General features: G+C 51.6%; 1 protein-coding gene across 6 annotated transcripts in view; it reads right to left on the bottom strand.

Annotated features, from left to right (window-relative positions):
- Nucleotides 1-17,176, bottom strand: part of RNF220 (ring finger protein 220) — a 220,673-nt gene that overhangs the window by 78,754 nt on the left and 124,743 nt on the right. For all 6 annotated transcript variants that reach the window (XM_042030529.1, XM_042030533.1, XM_042030532.1 and 3 more), the window contains one exon: nucleotides 4,439-4,568. In XM_042030529.1, coding sequence (XP_041886463.1) covers nucleotides 4,439-4,568 — 130 coding nt within the window. The remainder of the gene's footprint in view (nucleotides 1-4,438; nucleotides 4,569-17,176) is intronic.

The following is a 17,176-nucleotide window of genomic DNA, read 5'->3' as shown; positions in this document are numbered from 1 at the left end:
CAGGGATGTGTCTCCACACCCCTAGCAGAATGGCAAGGAGCAATGAGAGCTGCTGGCCCAGGCTGGGAGCAGCCAACAGGTGGGCACAGGCTTTATAACACAAACGTAGGCTTTATAACACAAACGTGCTCAGATTAATTACTGACTGCAAAGGCAAAAAGAAAGAAAAGTGAATGGGGGGAGAGTTTGCACAGCCATGGGGGACTTTGAGAACATCATCACCCTCACTGCTCCACCGTCTGGATCACTCCCCATCTATACTGATACACCTCATCCATTTTGGGGAGGTGAAATCCCAGCTCTGAAGCATAGGTTTGCTGCTGGTAATGCAGGGGAGAATCTGGCAGCTGTCACACAGCAAAATAAAAACACCACCTGCCAAATATTTTTGTTTAAAAAAGAATCATTGCATATTCAAGAACAGACTGTTATGCTATTAAAACCACTGCATCCAAAGGCACATTCCCAACCTTCAAAGTGCTGAACTCAGCAACTGTAATATTTGTGATGTGACTTCCTATGGTTTTTAAAATGGCCAATAAATGTCTCTTCCCCAAACTCTAGAAAGAATCATTGTGGAGCATCAGCTGAGGCTGGCTCTACAGCTCCTTCTTCCTCCTTTACTTCTCTTCTGTCCTCAAATTCATCTTTCCTCCCACCCCGAACTCAAACCAGTGCCCCAAACCTGCCCTCCCCACCCAGCCTCCCCTCCATCAGCAGTGCTCTGCAGTCACTGCCTGGGGAGAGCAGGCAGGGATTAAGGGTCCCCCTGCCCACTGCCACCCCTGCTCACAGTATTTACCTGCAGTGACACATGTAGCAATGCCCACGGGGATGTGTGTACGTGTCCTGAGGGACAGCCCTGGGTGCTGCTCTAGAACGCTGTGCCCACCTGCACTCCCCAGGTAGCTCTAGGCTGGGGAAATGCAGCTGCAAGCCAGAGCACCGGCTGAAGCTTGGAGCTGCGGCCACTCACAGCTCCAGAATGAGTCTCACATTTCAGTGTGCTTTACTGCGAGCCTTTAACACAGATGAGGTGTAAAACAAGTGAATGTATATTGAGTGAGGATAGGAGACTCACATCCAGATCAGCTTCGTGCACACAAACCAGGAATATTCACGTATTCTGTGGCAACCAGCCTGGCTGAGGCACAGGACATAGGCATACACGAAGGGTTGGTGTTATTATTTCTTATTTTTACCTTGGGTGGCACTTAGCTGCTCAGCTGGGCAACTTTTGCTCTCTGACTGTACAGGCAGAGGAAGGAGAGCATCCCTTCTGCCCTGCATCGTGGAGCCACCACTCTCCCGCCTCCCACTCTCTGCTGCTTTGAACCTGTGCTCTGCAAAGGTGAGCTCCAAGGTAATTTCTCTTTGGAGGAGGAATACCAACAGTCTTGCCTGGCAAGAGTTAAACCCCATAAAACCAAGGCTTGTAGTTTTGTTTTCTTTCAATTTATACCCTTCACTTAAAGGGGGGGCGGGTGGGGAGGGAAAGAGGGGGAGAAAAAAGAAAGCCAGGTGACATATTCTAAGAGGGAGCACCGAAAACGTGTTAAGCACTTCAAAATCTCATATATTCAATCGGCCTCTGGCAAGACATCTGCCTAATGTTAGCGCTTAAATATCCTTTTCCATTTTACATGCATTCAAGTCTCATTTGAGCGAAATGAAACGGTATTATTAAAGGGAGATTTTGCACAAATGGCCTGAATTTGACATGTCAAGTTCAATGAGGCTGTTACATATGTAACACCAAGAAGGGCTCGGAGGCTGCCGGCTCTTGAAACAGCGCCAGTGGCTCAGAAATGAAATTTGCATTCAGAGAGCCCTGCTTCACTGCGTGGAGCTGTGCACAAGGCTCAGCTGGACCCACACAGGGTGGAGGAGCTGTGGGGTGAGCACGACCAGTTCTCTCCCTATGGTTTGGGAGACTGGACACACCAAGAAGGCAGCAGAGCTAGAAACCTCATTCCCACTCAAGATAGCTTTTTCAAGGGAAAGCTGGATCCTGCACCAGGGTTGGATCCTCCTGAGAGATGTTCATCACTGGTCCAACAACTGGTTTTCGTCCCCTGGACACGCACAGAACTCCCTAGGCATGGGTGGGTGCTGCCCTGTTGCCAGCATGGCTCCTTCTCCCTCTCTGTGTGATGCTCCAGCTGGGTTGACCTTGAGATGTCCCTGATCTGAGGCCAGGATAGTCATACCAGTACTGTCCATGGCAGGAAAAAGGGCTGTCCCTCTCTCTGGGGGATAACAAACCCCATTCCCACCAGCTGAGCAAGGGGTTCATTGGAGTGGGTGAGTTGCTTGTGGTGATCTGAGACCATGGGTAGCATCATCCAGGTGCTGCCTACAGCTTCCTTGTATCTCAGCCCCAAGAAGCTCCTGTGGTCACCTGGAGAAATCCCTTTTCCAGGGACTTGATCCAGTGCCCACCAAACCTCCAGTGCTGCAGGCTCAGTGGGCAGGAGGGGATCTGCCTTCCTAACCCCAAGGACAGGAAATTTATGATTTTGTTGCAAATCATTAAGGTTTATTAAAACTTAACACCACAAGCCATGATTGGCTGCATCCTCTTTAAATTAGGGAAAAAAAAAAAAGCCCTTGGAAAGCAGCCCCCTGGTTCGCTTCTCCCCATCACACTGATAAGTAACAGCTGCTCAGCCATTTCGGTAACAAGTCGGTATTGGCAGGGAGCGGCCAGGGCTGCCGGTGCCCGTCACGTTTATAGGCCTACATTTTATTTTTATGTTTATTGGGTTATTTGAGATCATTATTAGTTTCTCTCTTCTCTTGTTGATGTGTTCTTGCTCCTGGCTTCTCCAGGCAGGAAAGGTGGGGGAGTGGGAAATGGAGCAACCCACTATAGCGAGCTGCCTGCTGGGGCTGGGCAGTGCACGGGACTTCAAGCCCCTCACACCCTGCTGCCTGCTAATCCTGCCCGCTATTCCTGCCCTTCCTGCCTGCTGCTGCTGCTGGCCCCTGCATCGGCTCCCTCTGGGACTGGGAGAGCCCATCCCCATGCGGAGCTGCTGTGTTACAGATTAGCCTCCATCGCCTGAATCCATCGCCTAGATTGAACGTTTTCTATCACACTACGGAGGGAGTCGTTATTCAATAATTAATAAAGACCTCTGATTCTTCTTTGCCGCCTGCGTGGCCGAGTGGAGCAGGCCAGGGAAGCGAGGGCAAGCCAGGGAGAGCTGTCTCCTCTCTAACTGCTGCTGTTATTTAAAGGAATAATGCCATTCTTTTTCATTTGTCAGCTGGCCCACAATGGCCCTTGTCACGCTTTATGATTTAGGGTTTCCTTTCCTTTCCCATTAAACGCCACCTTCCCATCACCGCTTCGCGCCAGCCAGCCTCTGCTCCTGGCTTGCAGTTTCAGTTTCACTCTGATATTGGCCCAACTTCTTTGATGGGCTCCTCCGAGCACTAATTGCTTCTGTTCATTTAAACCTGTTCACTAATTTGCAGTGGCCCTTTATTAAGTTGGATGTGGCCCAAATTACACCATAAATTACACTTGCAAGGGGACTGGGTGTCGCAGGGGATAAATGGGCTGCCTGTTCCCTACTTTCCCCCTTCCCTATCCTCCTGTGCAACACTGGGAATGAGGGTCTCAGCCTGAGGGTGTGGGTGCCGAATTTGGGATATCTCAACCCAGATCCATTTTGGGAGGTCTCTCTTTCTCTAACTGAAGCTCCCTCCTGCTCCCTCCATCTGCAATGGCTATTGCTGAATCAAAGAAGATCCAAGCCAAGCCAAGCGATGGATTCTGCGTCCTCTGCACTGTGCACAGCCATGTGCACCCCTCACCCTGGTACACACACACACAAACACACACACACACAGACACACAGGCTGTCCCTCCTCTCCTACCACCTGGTGATGTAACTTTGCTTCTAGCTGGCAGTTTGATTCCTTTCCTCACCTTTTAATGACCAGAGAATTCATTAATAATTGAAATAAACACGCTCCTTCCCAAGGCTGCTGACTTTTATTAAGGCAGGGGCAGGGATCTGCCAACCCTTGGCTGCAGCCATTTCCTAAATAACTTCTAGCAGTTAAAAGGCAATTATTTTTTTTTTAAATAGGTGACTTTTTTGCGCTGGGGGTAGCAGAAGGGAGCTGAAGGTAGCTGAGGAGCAGTGTGCACCAATACTGCAAGGTTGCTCTGTCACGGGAGTCAGCAACATGAGAGCTGCTCACTGAAACACAAGTCCCCAGGGAAAGGGATGTCTGTGCCCTCCAGGAGGAATTTCTGCCTGACTTTACCACGGCAGTGAACTCCAGGGAAATGTTTCTGACCCACTGGCTAGCACTAGATCTCCCATATCTGGTAGCTGTGGGTACCACCATCTTCCCTGCCACGTGCAGGTGCCCCAGCCAGGTCACCAGGGATGCTGGTGGACCCCAGGAAGCTGCTTACCTGATGTTCAGCTGGGTGAGCTTCTCCAGCTCCTGCTCCATGTGCTCCTGCAACTCCCCAGGGCGAAGAAGGACCTGGCAGATGGGGCAGATTGGAGCCTGGCTGTCGAACAAAGTTGCTTTCTTTTTGCCTGTGGGAAGGAAAAGAAGGGAAAAAGCTTTAGCTCAGATCAGCTGCCATCAGCATCGTCTGTGCTCTGCCTTGGTTCCTGTCCTAGCACAGGACTGAAATCCAGGGATTTCCTCATGGTATAGCCCTGATTCTGTCCCCATCCCACAAGCAGGGATTGGCTCTCTTCTGCGGTGGGACAGCAGCTGACACAAGAGCATCCCAGCCCTGGCTGTGGGCCCTTCAGTCTTTCAGGGACAGCATCAGCAGCCACATTTTGCAAGTGACCCTGTGCAAACCCAGCTTCTCATATGCGGTTCAGGTGATATGACTTGGAGTAGATGGATGACAAAACACTGCTCACTATTAACTCATAAAGAGCCATCTTAATCCTCCTTGACACTCCTGAAGTTGGGTGGGTCAGGATGATCCTCCCCGTGGGCACACAATGTTGGGAGGCAGAGGAGAACTCATGTCATGAGGCTGTGGATGTGGTAGGGAGCAGGTCTGGATGCTCATCACCCAGGATTGCTCCCCCTGTTCCAGGGCTGGGCTGGGGCCCCTTGCCCTCCCTGCACCACTGGCAGCTCCAGACCCTGCAGCTGCCGGAGCCCTGGGTCCCTTGGGGCTGTATCACCCCTGGGTGAGATTTGGGGCTGCCTGTGTACCCCAATCTCTAGCTGGGTTGAGTCTCTGGGGCAGATCTGCAAGTGAGGCGTTTCCTCACACCCTCCTTACACTCAATCCTCTCCCCCACTTCCCTGCCCAGCCACATCTCCCTGGTTCACTCCCTGCTCTGAAGCCAATTTCTTCCAGCTCAGAAACTTTATTGCCCCCTCTGTAAGGAATATACAGCATCTATTTAACATAAAATAAAACTCTAAAGCAAACAATGAAGTTCCCATAAAAGAGAGAAGCCCGCGGGTCCCCAGGCCCCCTCTCCCAGCTGTACTAGCAGCTCTGCTCATGAGAGGGCGTGCGGAGCCTGGCTCAGATGGCTCTGGCAGGGAGAAATGTGCTTTATAGCTGCCTGTTGTCATCCAACATGAACCCTCCCGCTGGATTATTTATTTATGTATTAGACATGGATCAAATTGGTTAAATCCGAGTGAGAGGCAGTAATGCACAATAAAGCAGCCAGTGCTGGATACAAGGGGGCTGCGTGCATTGTGGCCTTCCAATCAGGAGCCAAAAGGTGCCATTTTATGGTTCCTAATGATGGTGGAGTCCAGTTAAATGAATCCCCATTAAAGGAACAGACCTTCTCAAAGGATAAAACATTGGTGTGAGCAGCTTTACTGGATCCCTGCTTCTCCCTGTATAACTGCCTGGCACAGGCATTTAACAAGAGGAAGCATCTGAAATAAGTTTGAGAGTCACCTTGGCTTATCTTTGCCCTCCAGCAGGACAAAGTGGTCGTGCCTGGGAGAAGCAGGGCTATCATTGGGATATTACTTGCCCTTTCCTTCAGCATCCTGATAGGAGGTGGGAGAAACTGAGGCATGAGGGGCAGGTTGGGGCAGGCCAGTGCTATGGGGCATTCCCTACCTCCCCAGCTTCCCTCTCCACTGGGAACTCTCCCATCTGCAGATCCAGGAGGAAAACCCTGCTGGTCTCTGCTCTGGACTTGGGCCACTCCCAGGGGCTCCCAGGCAGATCCCAGGTGCCTCGGCCCCTCATTCCCACCACCCTTCTGCCAGGGAGGACACAGAATGCTGTTCATGCAACTTGGAACATCTTCCTCTCTCCTTCTTCCCTCATGTTTAAATAATGCCCAGAATCCAACCCAAACCCAAACAACCAGCTCCTGCTGACCCTTGCGGGAAAGGTCAGCATTTCAGTAATTCCACCTTCCTCTTGGAGCTTTTCCACTTTTGTCTAGTGGGGGCCCAAAATAGCCCAGGAGTGTCCCCGACCACCTGCTATTTATAACCCCAACTTCACAGCAAAACAATGGAGCTGTCTGAGTCTCCCTCCCAAAATAAACAGGCAGCCTTTGAGCGGACAGGAAATCCTGCTGGATCCCCGCTGTGGGGTGTACAGACGGATGGGTAAACAGGCTGCCCTCTGCCCTACCATGCTGCATCCCCACTCCTGGCCCAGGCCACTGCTGTGGGGCCCACATCGCCTGCCATCCACAGCTTTGGCTGCTGGGGCTGGGATGCCTGCTGGGGCTGGGATGCTCTCAGCAGCACCAAAGGGTGGAACAGAGGTTGAGCATCCACGTGTCCCTGCTCTACGGGGAGCCCAGAGATGTTCATTTGCTGGAGGAGGTGATGGACGGTCCCGGACCACAGAACTGGGATTGGCAGCCTTGGATCAGGATGCATAGTCAGGGTCCCCTGCTGGGGACCAGCTGGTACACCAGACTGGTGGGATTTTTAACCTCTTGCACACCCAAGTCCTTGCGCCCTGCTGGTTCTCTGGTACTCTCCCATGGAGTGCATGTTCCTAAACAGAGGCGACTTTGGCTTTCAATGGCTGGGGCAACCAGGAGAGATCTCAGGCCATGGGAAGAAGCCTTGCTCTCTTCCATGGCTGCTCCGAACCCCAGCCCAGGCCAGCAGGAGAACTGAGCAGCAGTGGCCTTAGCCACCAGCTATACCAATGATACGGTGACAAATTTGTGCCAAGGAAGGATGTGACAGCTGTCATTCTGCATCCCCATGACAGCTGGGGAAGATCCCCTTGCTCCAGTGAGTGCAGGAGGCTGGTGCTTGTACTGAACCAAGGGCTTCCAGAGGGGCAGGAGAACAGGAACCCGGACACACAGCCAAGTCCCTGACGTACAGATCGCAAAGCAGGAGACAGAAGAAGCCCTGGCTCCTGGCCCAAGGGGCTGACAACTGCACTTTCACAGGAGCAGGGCTAAGTACAAGTGACAGGCAGAAAGGAGGGATCCTCTCCCGTGCCAGGAGGACACCTACGCAAGCCTCCCCAGGTCTGTGGAACCCGCTGCGTGCCTGCAGTGCCACAGAGGCTGCTCTTGGGATGCGTCTCCCCAAATCAGCAGCATCCACATCTGCAGCATGCCCAGAGCCTGGCACACACCCACACTGTGGTGTCTTGCTCCGGGCAGTGGTACCCATCTCCATGGCGTAGGATGGGGTTGTGCGGAGAGGGAGAGGATGGGCATGGCAAGTCCTCAGGCTTTGTTCGTGAATGCCAGGGTGGAGAGAGATGCATACATCTCACCTCTCCTCTCCAGAGCAGGGACATCCTGATATCCAGGAGAAAACAAAGGATGCTGCACCATGTGTGTGGCTGGACGGTGCTGGGGTGTAAGTGCTTGCCTCTCTGGATGGAGCGGAGGGCATTGATTTGCCCAGGGCAAAACAAAGGGCCCATATCTGTGAGCAGGAGGGACCTGCGCCTGCTCCCTGCTTGTCCTTCCCTGCCCTGTGCCAAACCTGCTCCTGGGAGACACTGAATGGCTCTTTTCAGGCTTTTGTTTTTTGGCAGCTGTGTTTTTGTTTTCTTTGCCCCTCTCTCTCCCCTTCACTCTCTGGTTACTCGGTAGGCTTGGCTCCAGTGTTTACCCTCCGTGGCTCTGCCGTGCTTCCCTTGCTGCTGACCCCCCGCTTGCCAGTGCCAGAGAGATGAAAAGGCAGAGCCTTGGTGCTCCTGCTGTTTGCACGGTCTCCTGGGCTCCGCGGAAATGTTTAACTCCAAGTGTTGAAACCGAATATTTCCTGCTCTGAGAGCAGAGCGCTCAATGCGCACATGCACCCCTGTGTGGAGGAATTTGTCCCCAGGCTCTTTCAGAGGGCACCTGCAAACGGATCCCAGCCCAGGTAGGCACTAGACCAAACCCTCCTGATCCCACTGGGGATGGAGGGCCGGATTCTTCACTCAGTTACACTGATATGGATCGAAGATAATTCTCGTGAGTCCTCGTGAGAAAGGTCTGATTCACTGCAAAGCAGCTGGTAATGGGACCTGGGCTCCAGGATGGGAGCTGGGCTCAGGTTCTGGGGACACAAGCATGATATTGAATAGGCATGAAGCCATGAAGTCATCCCTGCTCCTGCCCTGCACCTGTGCCCTGACAGCACTGGGAGGCTTATGCAGGGTGGGAGTGCATCACTTGGAAGGCAGAGCTTTCCCTCACAAGCAGAATGCAAACTGCTGTTTTGGAGAGAATGTAAGTAAAAAAAAAAAAAAAAGGAACCCAGCCCACCAACAGTCCTGACAGCACAGGATGTATACAGCCCCTCACCACTATGCAGCGCAGAGTAAACAGTGCTTCCAAGTCAATGAGCAAAGTTTACAAGGCATGAGGGCTCACTCTGCACAGGAGCTCAGCAAGTTGCCAAATGAATGAAATAAATTGTTTATAACTCCATTGCTCTGGGGCACTGATGGCTTATTTGCACAGTAAGGTGCCTCCCCAGGAACTGCTGCCGTGGGTGGCACAGGCGCTGCCACCTGTGCCTCCCCATGCTATCCTTCCTTGTGACCATCTGAAGCTTGCTCCCATGAGGACCACCTCTTCAGTCCAAACTCCTGATTTCTCCTACATCAAACTGTTTTCCACTTCCTGAGTACCAAACCCCCCTCCTCTGAAATGCCTCCCTCCATCTCACTCTCCTATTTGCGCTCTCTTCCTCCTAAACACTCCATCATTTAAACCCAATCAAAACCAGTTGATCTGAAACTCTTCTGAATAGAAATGACCCTATGCAGGGGCCCTGCGGCCCTGTGCCCTGCCTCAGGGGCCGTGCTGAAGCCAGGTGGGTGGTAATGGAAGTGCTGACACAGGCTCCTTGACAGCATCGCCACTGCCAGCGCCTGTAATAATCCCTCCCGGCTGCTCTGCAACTCGGTTTCCGTGGCGATTATTTTCCATTCGATGATGGGCTTGCTGTTATTTGTGTACTGATAGCAGGTATCTCGTGTGACAAGCCTCCTTTCCTTCCAGCTCAAAAAACAATAATTCAAAGAAAGCCCCATATTAGCTTGGAAATAGCAAAACACTCACTCTTCTCCTGGCGAGCCCACGCCACAACCGATGAGGCTCACAGAGCCCTGGTAGTAAGTGGCAGCCAAGGAGGGGAGATGACAAGGGTGGCTCAAGGCAGAGATGGTTCATGTGTCAGTGCAGAGCATCCCAGAATAACAGTAGAGGCAAAAAATATTTGGTAATGAAGTGAGGGAGCAGGAATAACGTTGCTCACTGCTGCCCCATCTCCCTGTTATTTACTGGTGTGGTCCCAGTGCCATCCCCATGGCGCAGTATCCTGCCTGCTGGGCACTGTCTTGGATCCTGCTGGTTTGTACCAAAAGGTATAGGCTCCCAAAAACCTGCACGAGGTCAGGGCACGTCCCACTCCTTCCATCAGGGCCTTCCCATCTCTCAGGCTTCTGCCTGGCTGTGGGATGCGGACCTCAGCTTGCTGCCCAGGACCAGGTACCCTGGATCTGGCCCCTGCTGCAGTTGCTCTACACATGGCAGTGGAGATCCAGGTGCCAGAGACAGTGATAGGCAGTGAGGTGACTCAAGGTTTGTGTGCTGTGGCTGGGTTCAGTGTCTGGCCATGACTGCATCCACAGCATGACTTAACTCTGCAAACACCCCACAGAGCAGCAAGCACACCCAGACCACTGAGGAATCACCCTGCATTGAGCAGGCCTCCCTAGGAGCATATGCCTTTTGGAGGTCTGTGCAGGTGGGAAGGTGGCAGAGGTCTGAAGAAATGGCTTTTCAAGTAAAAAAATGTTTTTGAGGAATCACACCTTCATCACAGCGCAAAGATGCTGCAGGGCACCAGCAGAAACTGGACTTGGATTGTGCTTGGCACAGCACGGGGCCCCTCCTGCCTTGAATCCAGCAAAGAGAGGCAGAGGGATGAGTGGCAGATGGTTTTATATACCATGAGTGTATAAAACACGTAGAGACATGGACAGGGGGACCTCAAAACCCCATGAACAAACTGGGTCACAGAGAAGACCTGCACTCTGCTGCATCCCCACCAAAAGCCTGATCCCCGACACTTCCCCTGCTAATGTGCCCAGGCTGCCAAGCAGCTTAGAAAATACACTTGCTTCTCCTGAGAGTAAAAACTACAGAGGGATCTGAGGCAGAAAAGCTTGCTAAAATATTGATTTCCTTCCAAAGAAAGAGTTGTTCTTGTAGCTGCCTGTCCAGACAAGCTGGATACTGGAGAGGACTGGTGTAAACTGGTGCAGTGCTACTGCACACAGTTAACCCCAGCTGAGGCTGATCCCATGGGTCACTCAGTAAAAATGCATGTTTGAACAGCACCCTGGGCTCATCGGAGGCTGTTGCACGTCCCATTGGGTCCAGCACCATGTTTCTCATGGCGAGTGGCAGCCCGGCAGCAGGAGAGGTGAGGAACTCCTCATGATCCGACCCTGGCTCTCCATCTGCGGAGATCATGGCTGCCCGGTGCAGGGCAGTGGAAGATGGATTAAGCTGGGCAATAATTTAAGAAACTGAGTGAGTCTGTACATCCAATCACTTTACAAATCAGGGGAAAGGGAGAGAGGAGGAAAGGCAGGAGGGGGGGGAGAAGTGAAAAGGCCGCGCAGGGAAATGCATCACAATTACTGTCTCAGCTCTAATGAGGAGCCTGTCATGAGGCTGTCATCCTGCGGAAAGCCACCTACTCAGAAAGATTCAATAAAAAAGTAACAGAGAGATAAAAAAGAGATATATTTCAGCCCTTGCTAATATTCTTTTCATTTGTCCCAGCACAAAATAAGATACTGCACTTAACCAGCTCGGTTAAAATGAAAAGGGGGGGGGCGGGAAGGGAGCAGCATTGATCAATACCACTAAAAGCCGGTAGACACGGTGATGGAGTGCAATTTTTTTGTCTGTGCTGAAGCATAGCAGAGGCCCGGGCGGGGTAATTTATGATTCGTACGCATGCCGGCTAACTAGAGGCTGACAAGACAATGAATCCTCGATGAGAGGGACGCAGGCCGCCGGGAGAGCTGGGAAGGGAGAACATGACAGGGACCTGGAAGGGAGAGGGGAAGAGGAGGGCTGGGACAGGCTGTGATCCTGTCTCCCCATGGTGCTGCTCAACGTGGGGATGCCGAACTGAGCAGAAACACTTCTCCAGGTTTCACAAGAGGAAAGTAGAGAAATGCTGAGAACAAGCTGGGGAAGGTGTTGCACTGCCTCATCCGTGCCCTCCTCTCTTGCAGCTCCCAGCTGGGCAGCCTGCCCATGCAGGCTTCTCCCAAGGAACCACTACAGTGCCCAGCCACACCCCTCACTGGGCTGGATATTGACCAAATGGGATCAGCAGGGACCAAGGACAGAGATGATCCCTTCTTTGCTCCAGATTCCCTGATGGGTGCCAGTATGAGTCTGGAAAAGCTCAGGACCACAGAGTTGAATCTTCCTGCTGCCATCCACCCTCTGCTCTGGGAAGGAAACTGGAGTCTCCTCCAACCCACTGATTGACCTCCCAAACATACAAGTCCTCGGGAGCAGCTGGGTCTCCACAGCATCCATCAGGGATCCCTGACTTCAGTGAACACAGCACAGCAGAAACACTGCTGAGGGAATCCTACAGCTCTGTCCTTACATCCTGGGGGATCTCCTGGGGTGTGATGCACCTCCTTCCCCACATCCTTGAGCTGCCCTCCATCCCATGGGTCTTTTTATATCATGAACCCAAGACTGGCCAGGCTGTGGACAAACTAACCAGAGCCAGTGAGATCCGGGGATCATGTCTGCAGTTCTGCAGACTCCATGGCCCATGGCTGGTCCTTCCTCAGTGGGACTTGCAAAATGAGGCACTGGGACACAGCACACTTCCCAGCACACAGGCAGCCAGGCAGAAGACCCCAGGGCTCTCTCAGCTCCTGTGCCATGTGTGCATCATAGCCTGACAGAGCGTGGGGAATGATTCTGCCTCCTCACCATCCCTCCTCCTCCTCCTCCTCAGCCACCTGGAAGGCCTGGAACTGTGTACCCAAGGCTGGCAGCTGGGCAGCATTCACCAATGTTCCTGGCCTCTAGCCCTGTTTGTTGTTACAAGGGCCACTTGTGTTCCTGGTTGAACCAGTTGCCCAACCGGGAGTTTCTGCTGGCCTGGTGGGAGAGGGTGGAGAGAAGGAGTTGTGTAGCTGCATTGCCAAAGGATGCCTTAACTATCCATTCTCTGCATCAGCTCTTGGGATGGAAAGACCTGGAGCAAAGCACCTTCTTTAAATGCCAAGAAATAATGTCAGTAGGAACTAGAAAAGGTGTGAATTTCACAGAAACATCCTCATGTCTGGCTGGGAGACTGTACAAGAGCTGGGATTTGAGGTCTGGACACATTTGGGGCCTGTTTTGGGCCTCCACTGCTTCATCTGTAGCAGAAACAGGGATGCAGTTGAGAGTGGGAGCGACAGCCCTGCACAGGGACTGGGGGAGACCTGCAGGGGTTTTTTGCCCCGCCCTCATTCCACCATCACATCCAGCTCCCTATAAAATGTGCAAGATGATCCTGCATCAGGCTGCAGCTGCTCAGCTGTCTCAGCCCCATCTGCCTGCATCTCTGAGTCCTCAGCAAAGAACCTGACTGCATCCTGAGAGACAGGATCAGCATGGAAATGGGTCTTTGCCTTCACCACTGGCAGTGAAACAACAGCCTAGGGTCTACCCCACTGCCAGTGGGCTGGGGCATCCTGAGGGTCCCCCCACAGCCCAGTGAGGTGCCCCAAGAGGAGCTCCAGCCCCATTCTGGTCCTGCAGAAGACATAGGCAGCCATGCTGCTCCCATGCCCTTGACTTGGAGGGCAGCCTGTTAAGTTGGTGATATACTGATACGCCTATAATTTGAAGGGGTGATGGGGTAGAGTCTTTCCCTGCCTCCCACCCACTCCCTCCCCGCCACGTTCCAGCTCCTCTCCTCTCTTCCCTTGGGGATGTGTGGGGCACATATCGAAAACACAGATATTGAACTGTCAAAACTATTTCCTACAAGAAAATAGATTCATCAGCTTGCAGCACACAGGGTCATTGCCACATTTTCCCCTCGCGCCAGCACCTGCACATGCCGGCGCATACCCAATGCCTCTTCGCAGCACCGGCACTTTAGCTTGTAGCTCAGGGCCCTTAAGTGACTTTGAGAAATGGATAATCGATTATAATTCCACGGGCCTCTCTGCAGATTTATCCGGAGAATGTATAAAAGCCAGGGATTGGGAGAAGCGGGTCCTTCTGGCCAACACGTCAATTGCCTGCGTTTTTCGTGCCCAGCTCGGAAAATCGCATCCCAAGCACGACTCTGTTTAATCCATCAGTACACAATCAATGCACTCTGTAATCAACTCTTGATCACTTAATTTTACACATGTTGGCTGAATCCCTTTGTTTAATCACTAGATCAGGCCGCCTTGCTGCACTGCCCCCTCCCTGCTTAACCCTCCCTGACCCTCATCCCCTGTCGTCGGCACTACCAAATGCAGCCCAGAGCCTTCATTTCACCTTGAGGAAGAGCTCCCATGAATTTAGAGAGTTGTGAGATGGCAGAAAGGAAAACAGAAGGAGTGAAAAATAACACTGGAGAGAAAGAAAATATTTTCCCTTCTGTGTCTTCGTAGGGCTCACCCTGGCCTTTTTGATCCATGTAACAGAAACCACTGCTGGGGTTTAAAGGGGGGCTGGATGATGGGGTACGTGCACTGAAGACCTGTACCATCCCAGGGAGAATGGGCACATTGGGGTGTCACTGGGCAGATGCATCAGCACACGATGAGCACTCATCACACAGCTGCATCTGTCCCCTCAGCATCCTCCCCACCCCCTGATTATTTTGACTGTTTTAGCAGCCAATGCCATTATGAGCAAAGTTCTTGATCTTTCCCTCCCAGAGGCATCCTTGGGAGCATGGCTCCCATCTCACCAGGGTTCATCTCCCTTTTTATGGCAAGAGCACGACCCTTGGGTTGCGAATGCATGTAAACACAGCTATTTGGCATTTTTAGCATGATTTGTGTCATTAGCCTGACGCCATCTCACCCTTCACATGTGTTCTGCTGGCATGCCAGGGTCAGTGTCCGAGGGATGCTCGTAGGTGGAGATGTCTGACTGCCCGACAGTGAAATGCACTGGGATTTTGCAAGAAGATTTTGTTGCACTTTAATTGTGTGATGAGAGCCTGGAGCTCAGAGATAGGGGCACCACATACTTGCAGTCCAAATGTGGACCATTTTGACTGGACGTGTAGGTCACACAGCACGTTCCTCCTACCCAAGCAGCACAGTGGTTATTCTTAACCCAGTTAAACCTTCCTTTTAAAAGAGGCCTTGATGCTGCCTCTGATTTGGCACGTGGAATAACTGCTGCTCATTCCTGCAAGAATAAATGATGGGATAGGCCTGAACAAGAGGGATCTGGAAGCACAATTGGCAGGGGAACGTGCAAATGTTAGCTTTGCACAGGAAACTCGCACAAAACTGCGTGTTGACACCAAGAGGCCAGTTATAGGACAAAGCAGGCACGGATGTTTAAAGAGTATTCCAGTTGCTATCCTATAGCAAATAGTCTTCAAAGAGCCCCTGGAGCTCTTGGCTTCTCAGCATGGAAAGAGGAGCTTGTGCAAGATGAAACGCAAATAAATAGTTTACCACAGAAAAGATATCCAAGGCAAAGAGTGAGATGCAAGTTTTAGATCTCACATTAGCCAGCTGGGGTTTTATTGGTCCCCAAGTAAAAGCTGTAAATAAAATACAAATCTAACCTGCATATTGTCAAACTACATTTAAAAAAAGCCCACAACTTAATTGCACTCAAGAGCACCAAGGGGCGAAGTCGTGCATGGTGCATCACAAGGCAGCCCACAGAGCTGTTTAGTAAAGTGTAAATCCAAGAGCTGAACAAGTGGAACCTTTTACCTTGGAATCTGCCAACAGGCACAGATTACTCTGCCTTTGCTAACATAGCCCATTCTGCTCCAGAAAATCTTGGTAATGGATTTGTAAGGAAAAGGAGCACAAAATGCCCTCTCATCTGCTCACAATGACATTGGTGGCAAGGAGGAAGGATGAGTGGTGAGTTGGATTCTAGGACCCCATCTCCTTGTTTCCAGCTACCTGTCTGGCCACAGACAGCAAAGGTAATGCTGCACTTTAGGGAGGCACAGGCCGGGTGACAGGGACAGCAGCTCCAATTGGAGTAAGCCAGCAGAGCATCTGCCCCTCCTGTCCTACCTGCTGAGGGCTCCCAGGGACTCCTGTGCCAGCCTCTGTAGTGTTCCTGGGGTGCTCCAGAGCAAGGACAGGGCTCCCCTCCATGTCAGGCTCTCATCCCTCCTATGCAGAGCTTAGCTGCTCTTTTCATCCACTTTTTCTTTCTACTGCATTCATTCTTTAAACCATAATGAATGCTGATATGTTGATAACATCAAAACTAGCCCACCTGGCTCACTATAAGAAACTGCTCATCCCAGCAGATCCATGCTTGGGATCTGGTCTGGGCTTCACCTCACTAATGTCTGCAGGGCTTTTTTCCCAGGGTCTGCACTTGTTCAAGGCAGTCTGACTTCCATGGGAACAGAGAAATCCAAACCAGGTCATTCTGTCCCCAGAGTCCCTGGTGGACCCTGTGAGCCCCTGGCCAGCGACTACTCTTCTTCCTCATCACCTGACACAACACACACTGTTTGGGTTGGGGTCCTGCTGCACAGGAGCAGGGCAGGATGAGGCCTCACATGCGCATCATAAGCAATTGGGGATGATGCTCTGCCTGGAGAGCTAAGTGCCCAAGTGGAGCAGGCAAGATGGGAAGCCAGGCAGAGACAGGATATGCCCAGGTTGGAAGAAGGTATCATTCAAGCTGAGGATGTGTTTGCAAATCCTGGCCCAGCAGCAGTGAACCCTCTAGGAAGAGCAGGAAAGACCTTGCTGCAAGCTACCTTGGAGGAGAAGGAGCACAGGGATGGAGGAGAGCCACCCCCGCTCTCACCCACATGCCGACACAGGCGATAACAGTGTCACATCCCTTCCACTGTTTTCAGGTGGAGGGAGGGAAATGAGGAAAAAAACCCCAAAACAACCTGCCAAGGACTAATTAATATTTAATTTACTGCAAAATGTACTTATTATTCCCAAGTAATTGGCCGACTGCACAGCTGTGACCACTAATGAATAGAGGGGGGGGCAAGATTCAGGGACAGGAGGCGGGCGGGGGGAGCACAGGGGTGGTGGTGTCTTTGATCAGACCCTGCTGCCTGCCTTTTAATGTGCATAATAAGAAAACTTAAACAGCTTTGATTTTTTTTGCTCCCAAGATCTAAAAATGGCTGTGATGCCTCTAATGGATTGCGTTTAGCTTATTGCACTGTAATCGCCCTATTATCGCTTTCAACTTTAACGAGGGGGAAAAAAGACTTTGGAAGATGGCATTTGCAAATAGGTTGTTGAATAACACTGCTGCTAAACACAGAGAACACAGGCGAGTCCTGCTTATTGTGATTCCTAGCATAGATTCCCAATACCTGAGGCACTCAGCATCCCTGTCTCTATTGCTGCTTTTTGCTCTGTGATTGAACTATTGGCTCATTTAACTCTAAGGATGGGAAATATTTTTTTACCTGCTAATAGAAGCGTGGCTCGGTTGTGGCCCAGCGTAGATTTTTAGATCAGTTTTTCTTGATGGCTTAT

Source organism: Corvus kubaryi, unplaced genomic scaffold (genome assembly GCF_017639235.1).
Source record: "Corvus kubaryi isolate FWS band 111438036 unplaced genomic scaffold, C.kubaryi_AGA036_p1.0 37334, whole genome shotgun sequence".
Taxonomy (NCBI): domain Eukaryota; kingdom Metazoa; phylum Chordata; class Aves; order Passeriformes; family Corvidae; genus Corvus; species Corvus kubaryi.
This window is presented reverse-complemented; position numbering and strand designations above follow the sequence as displayed.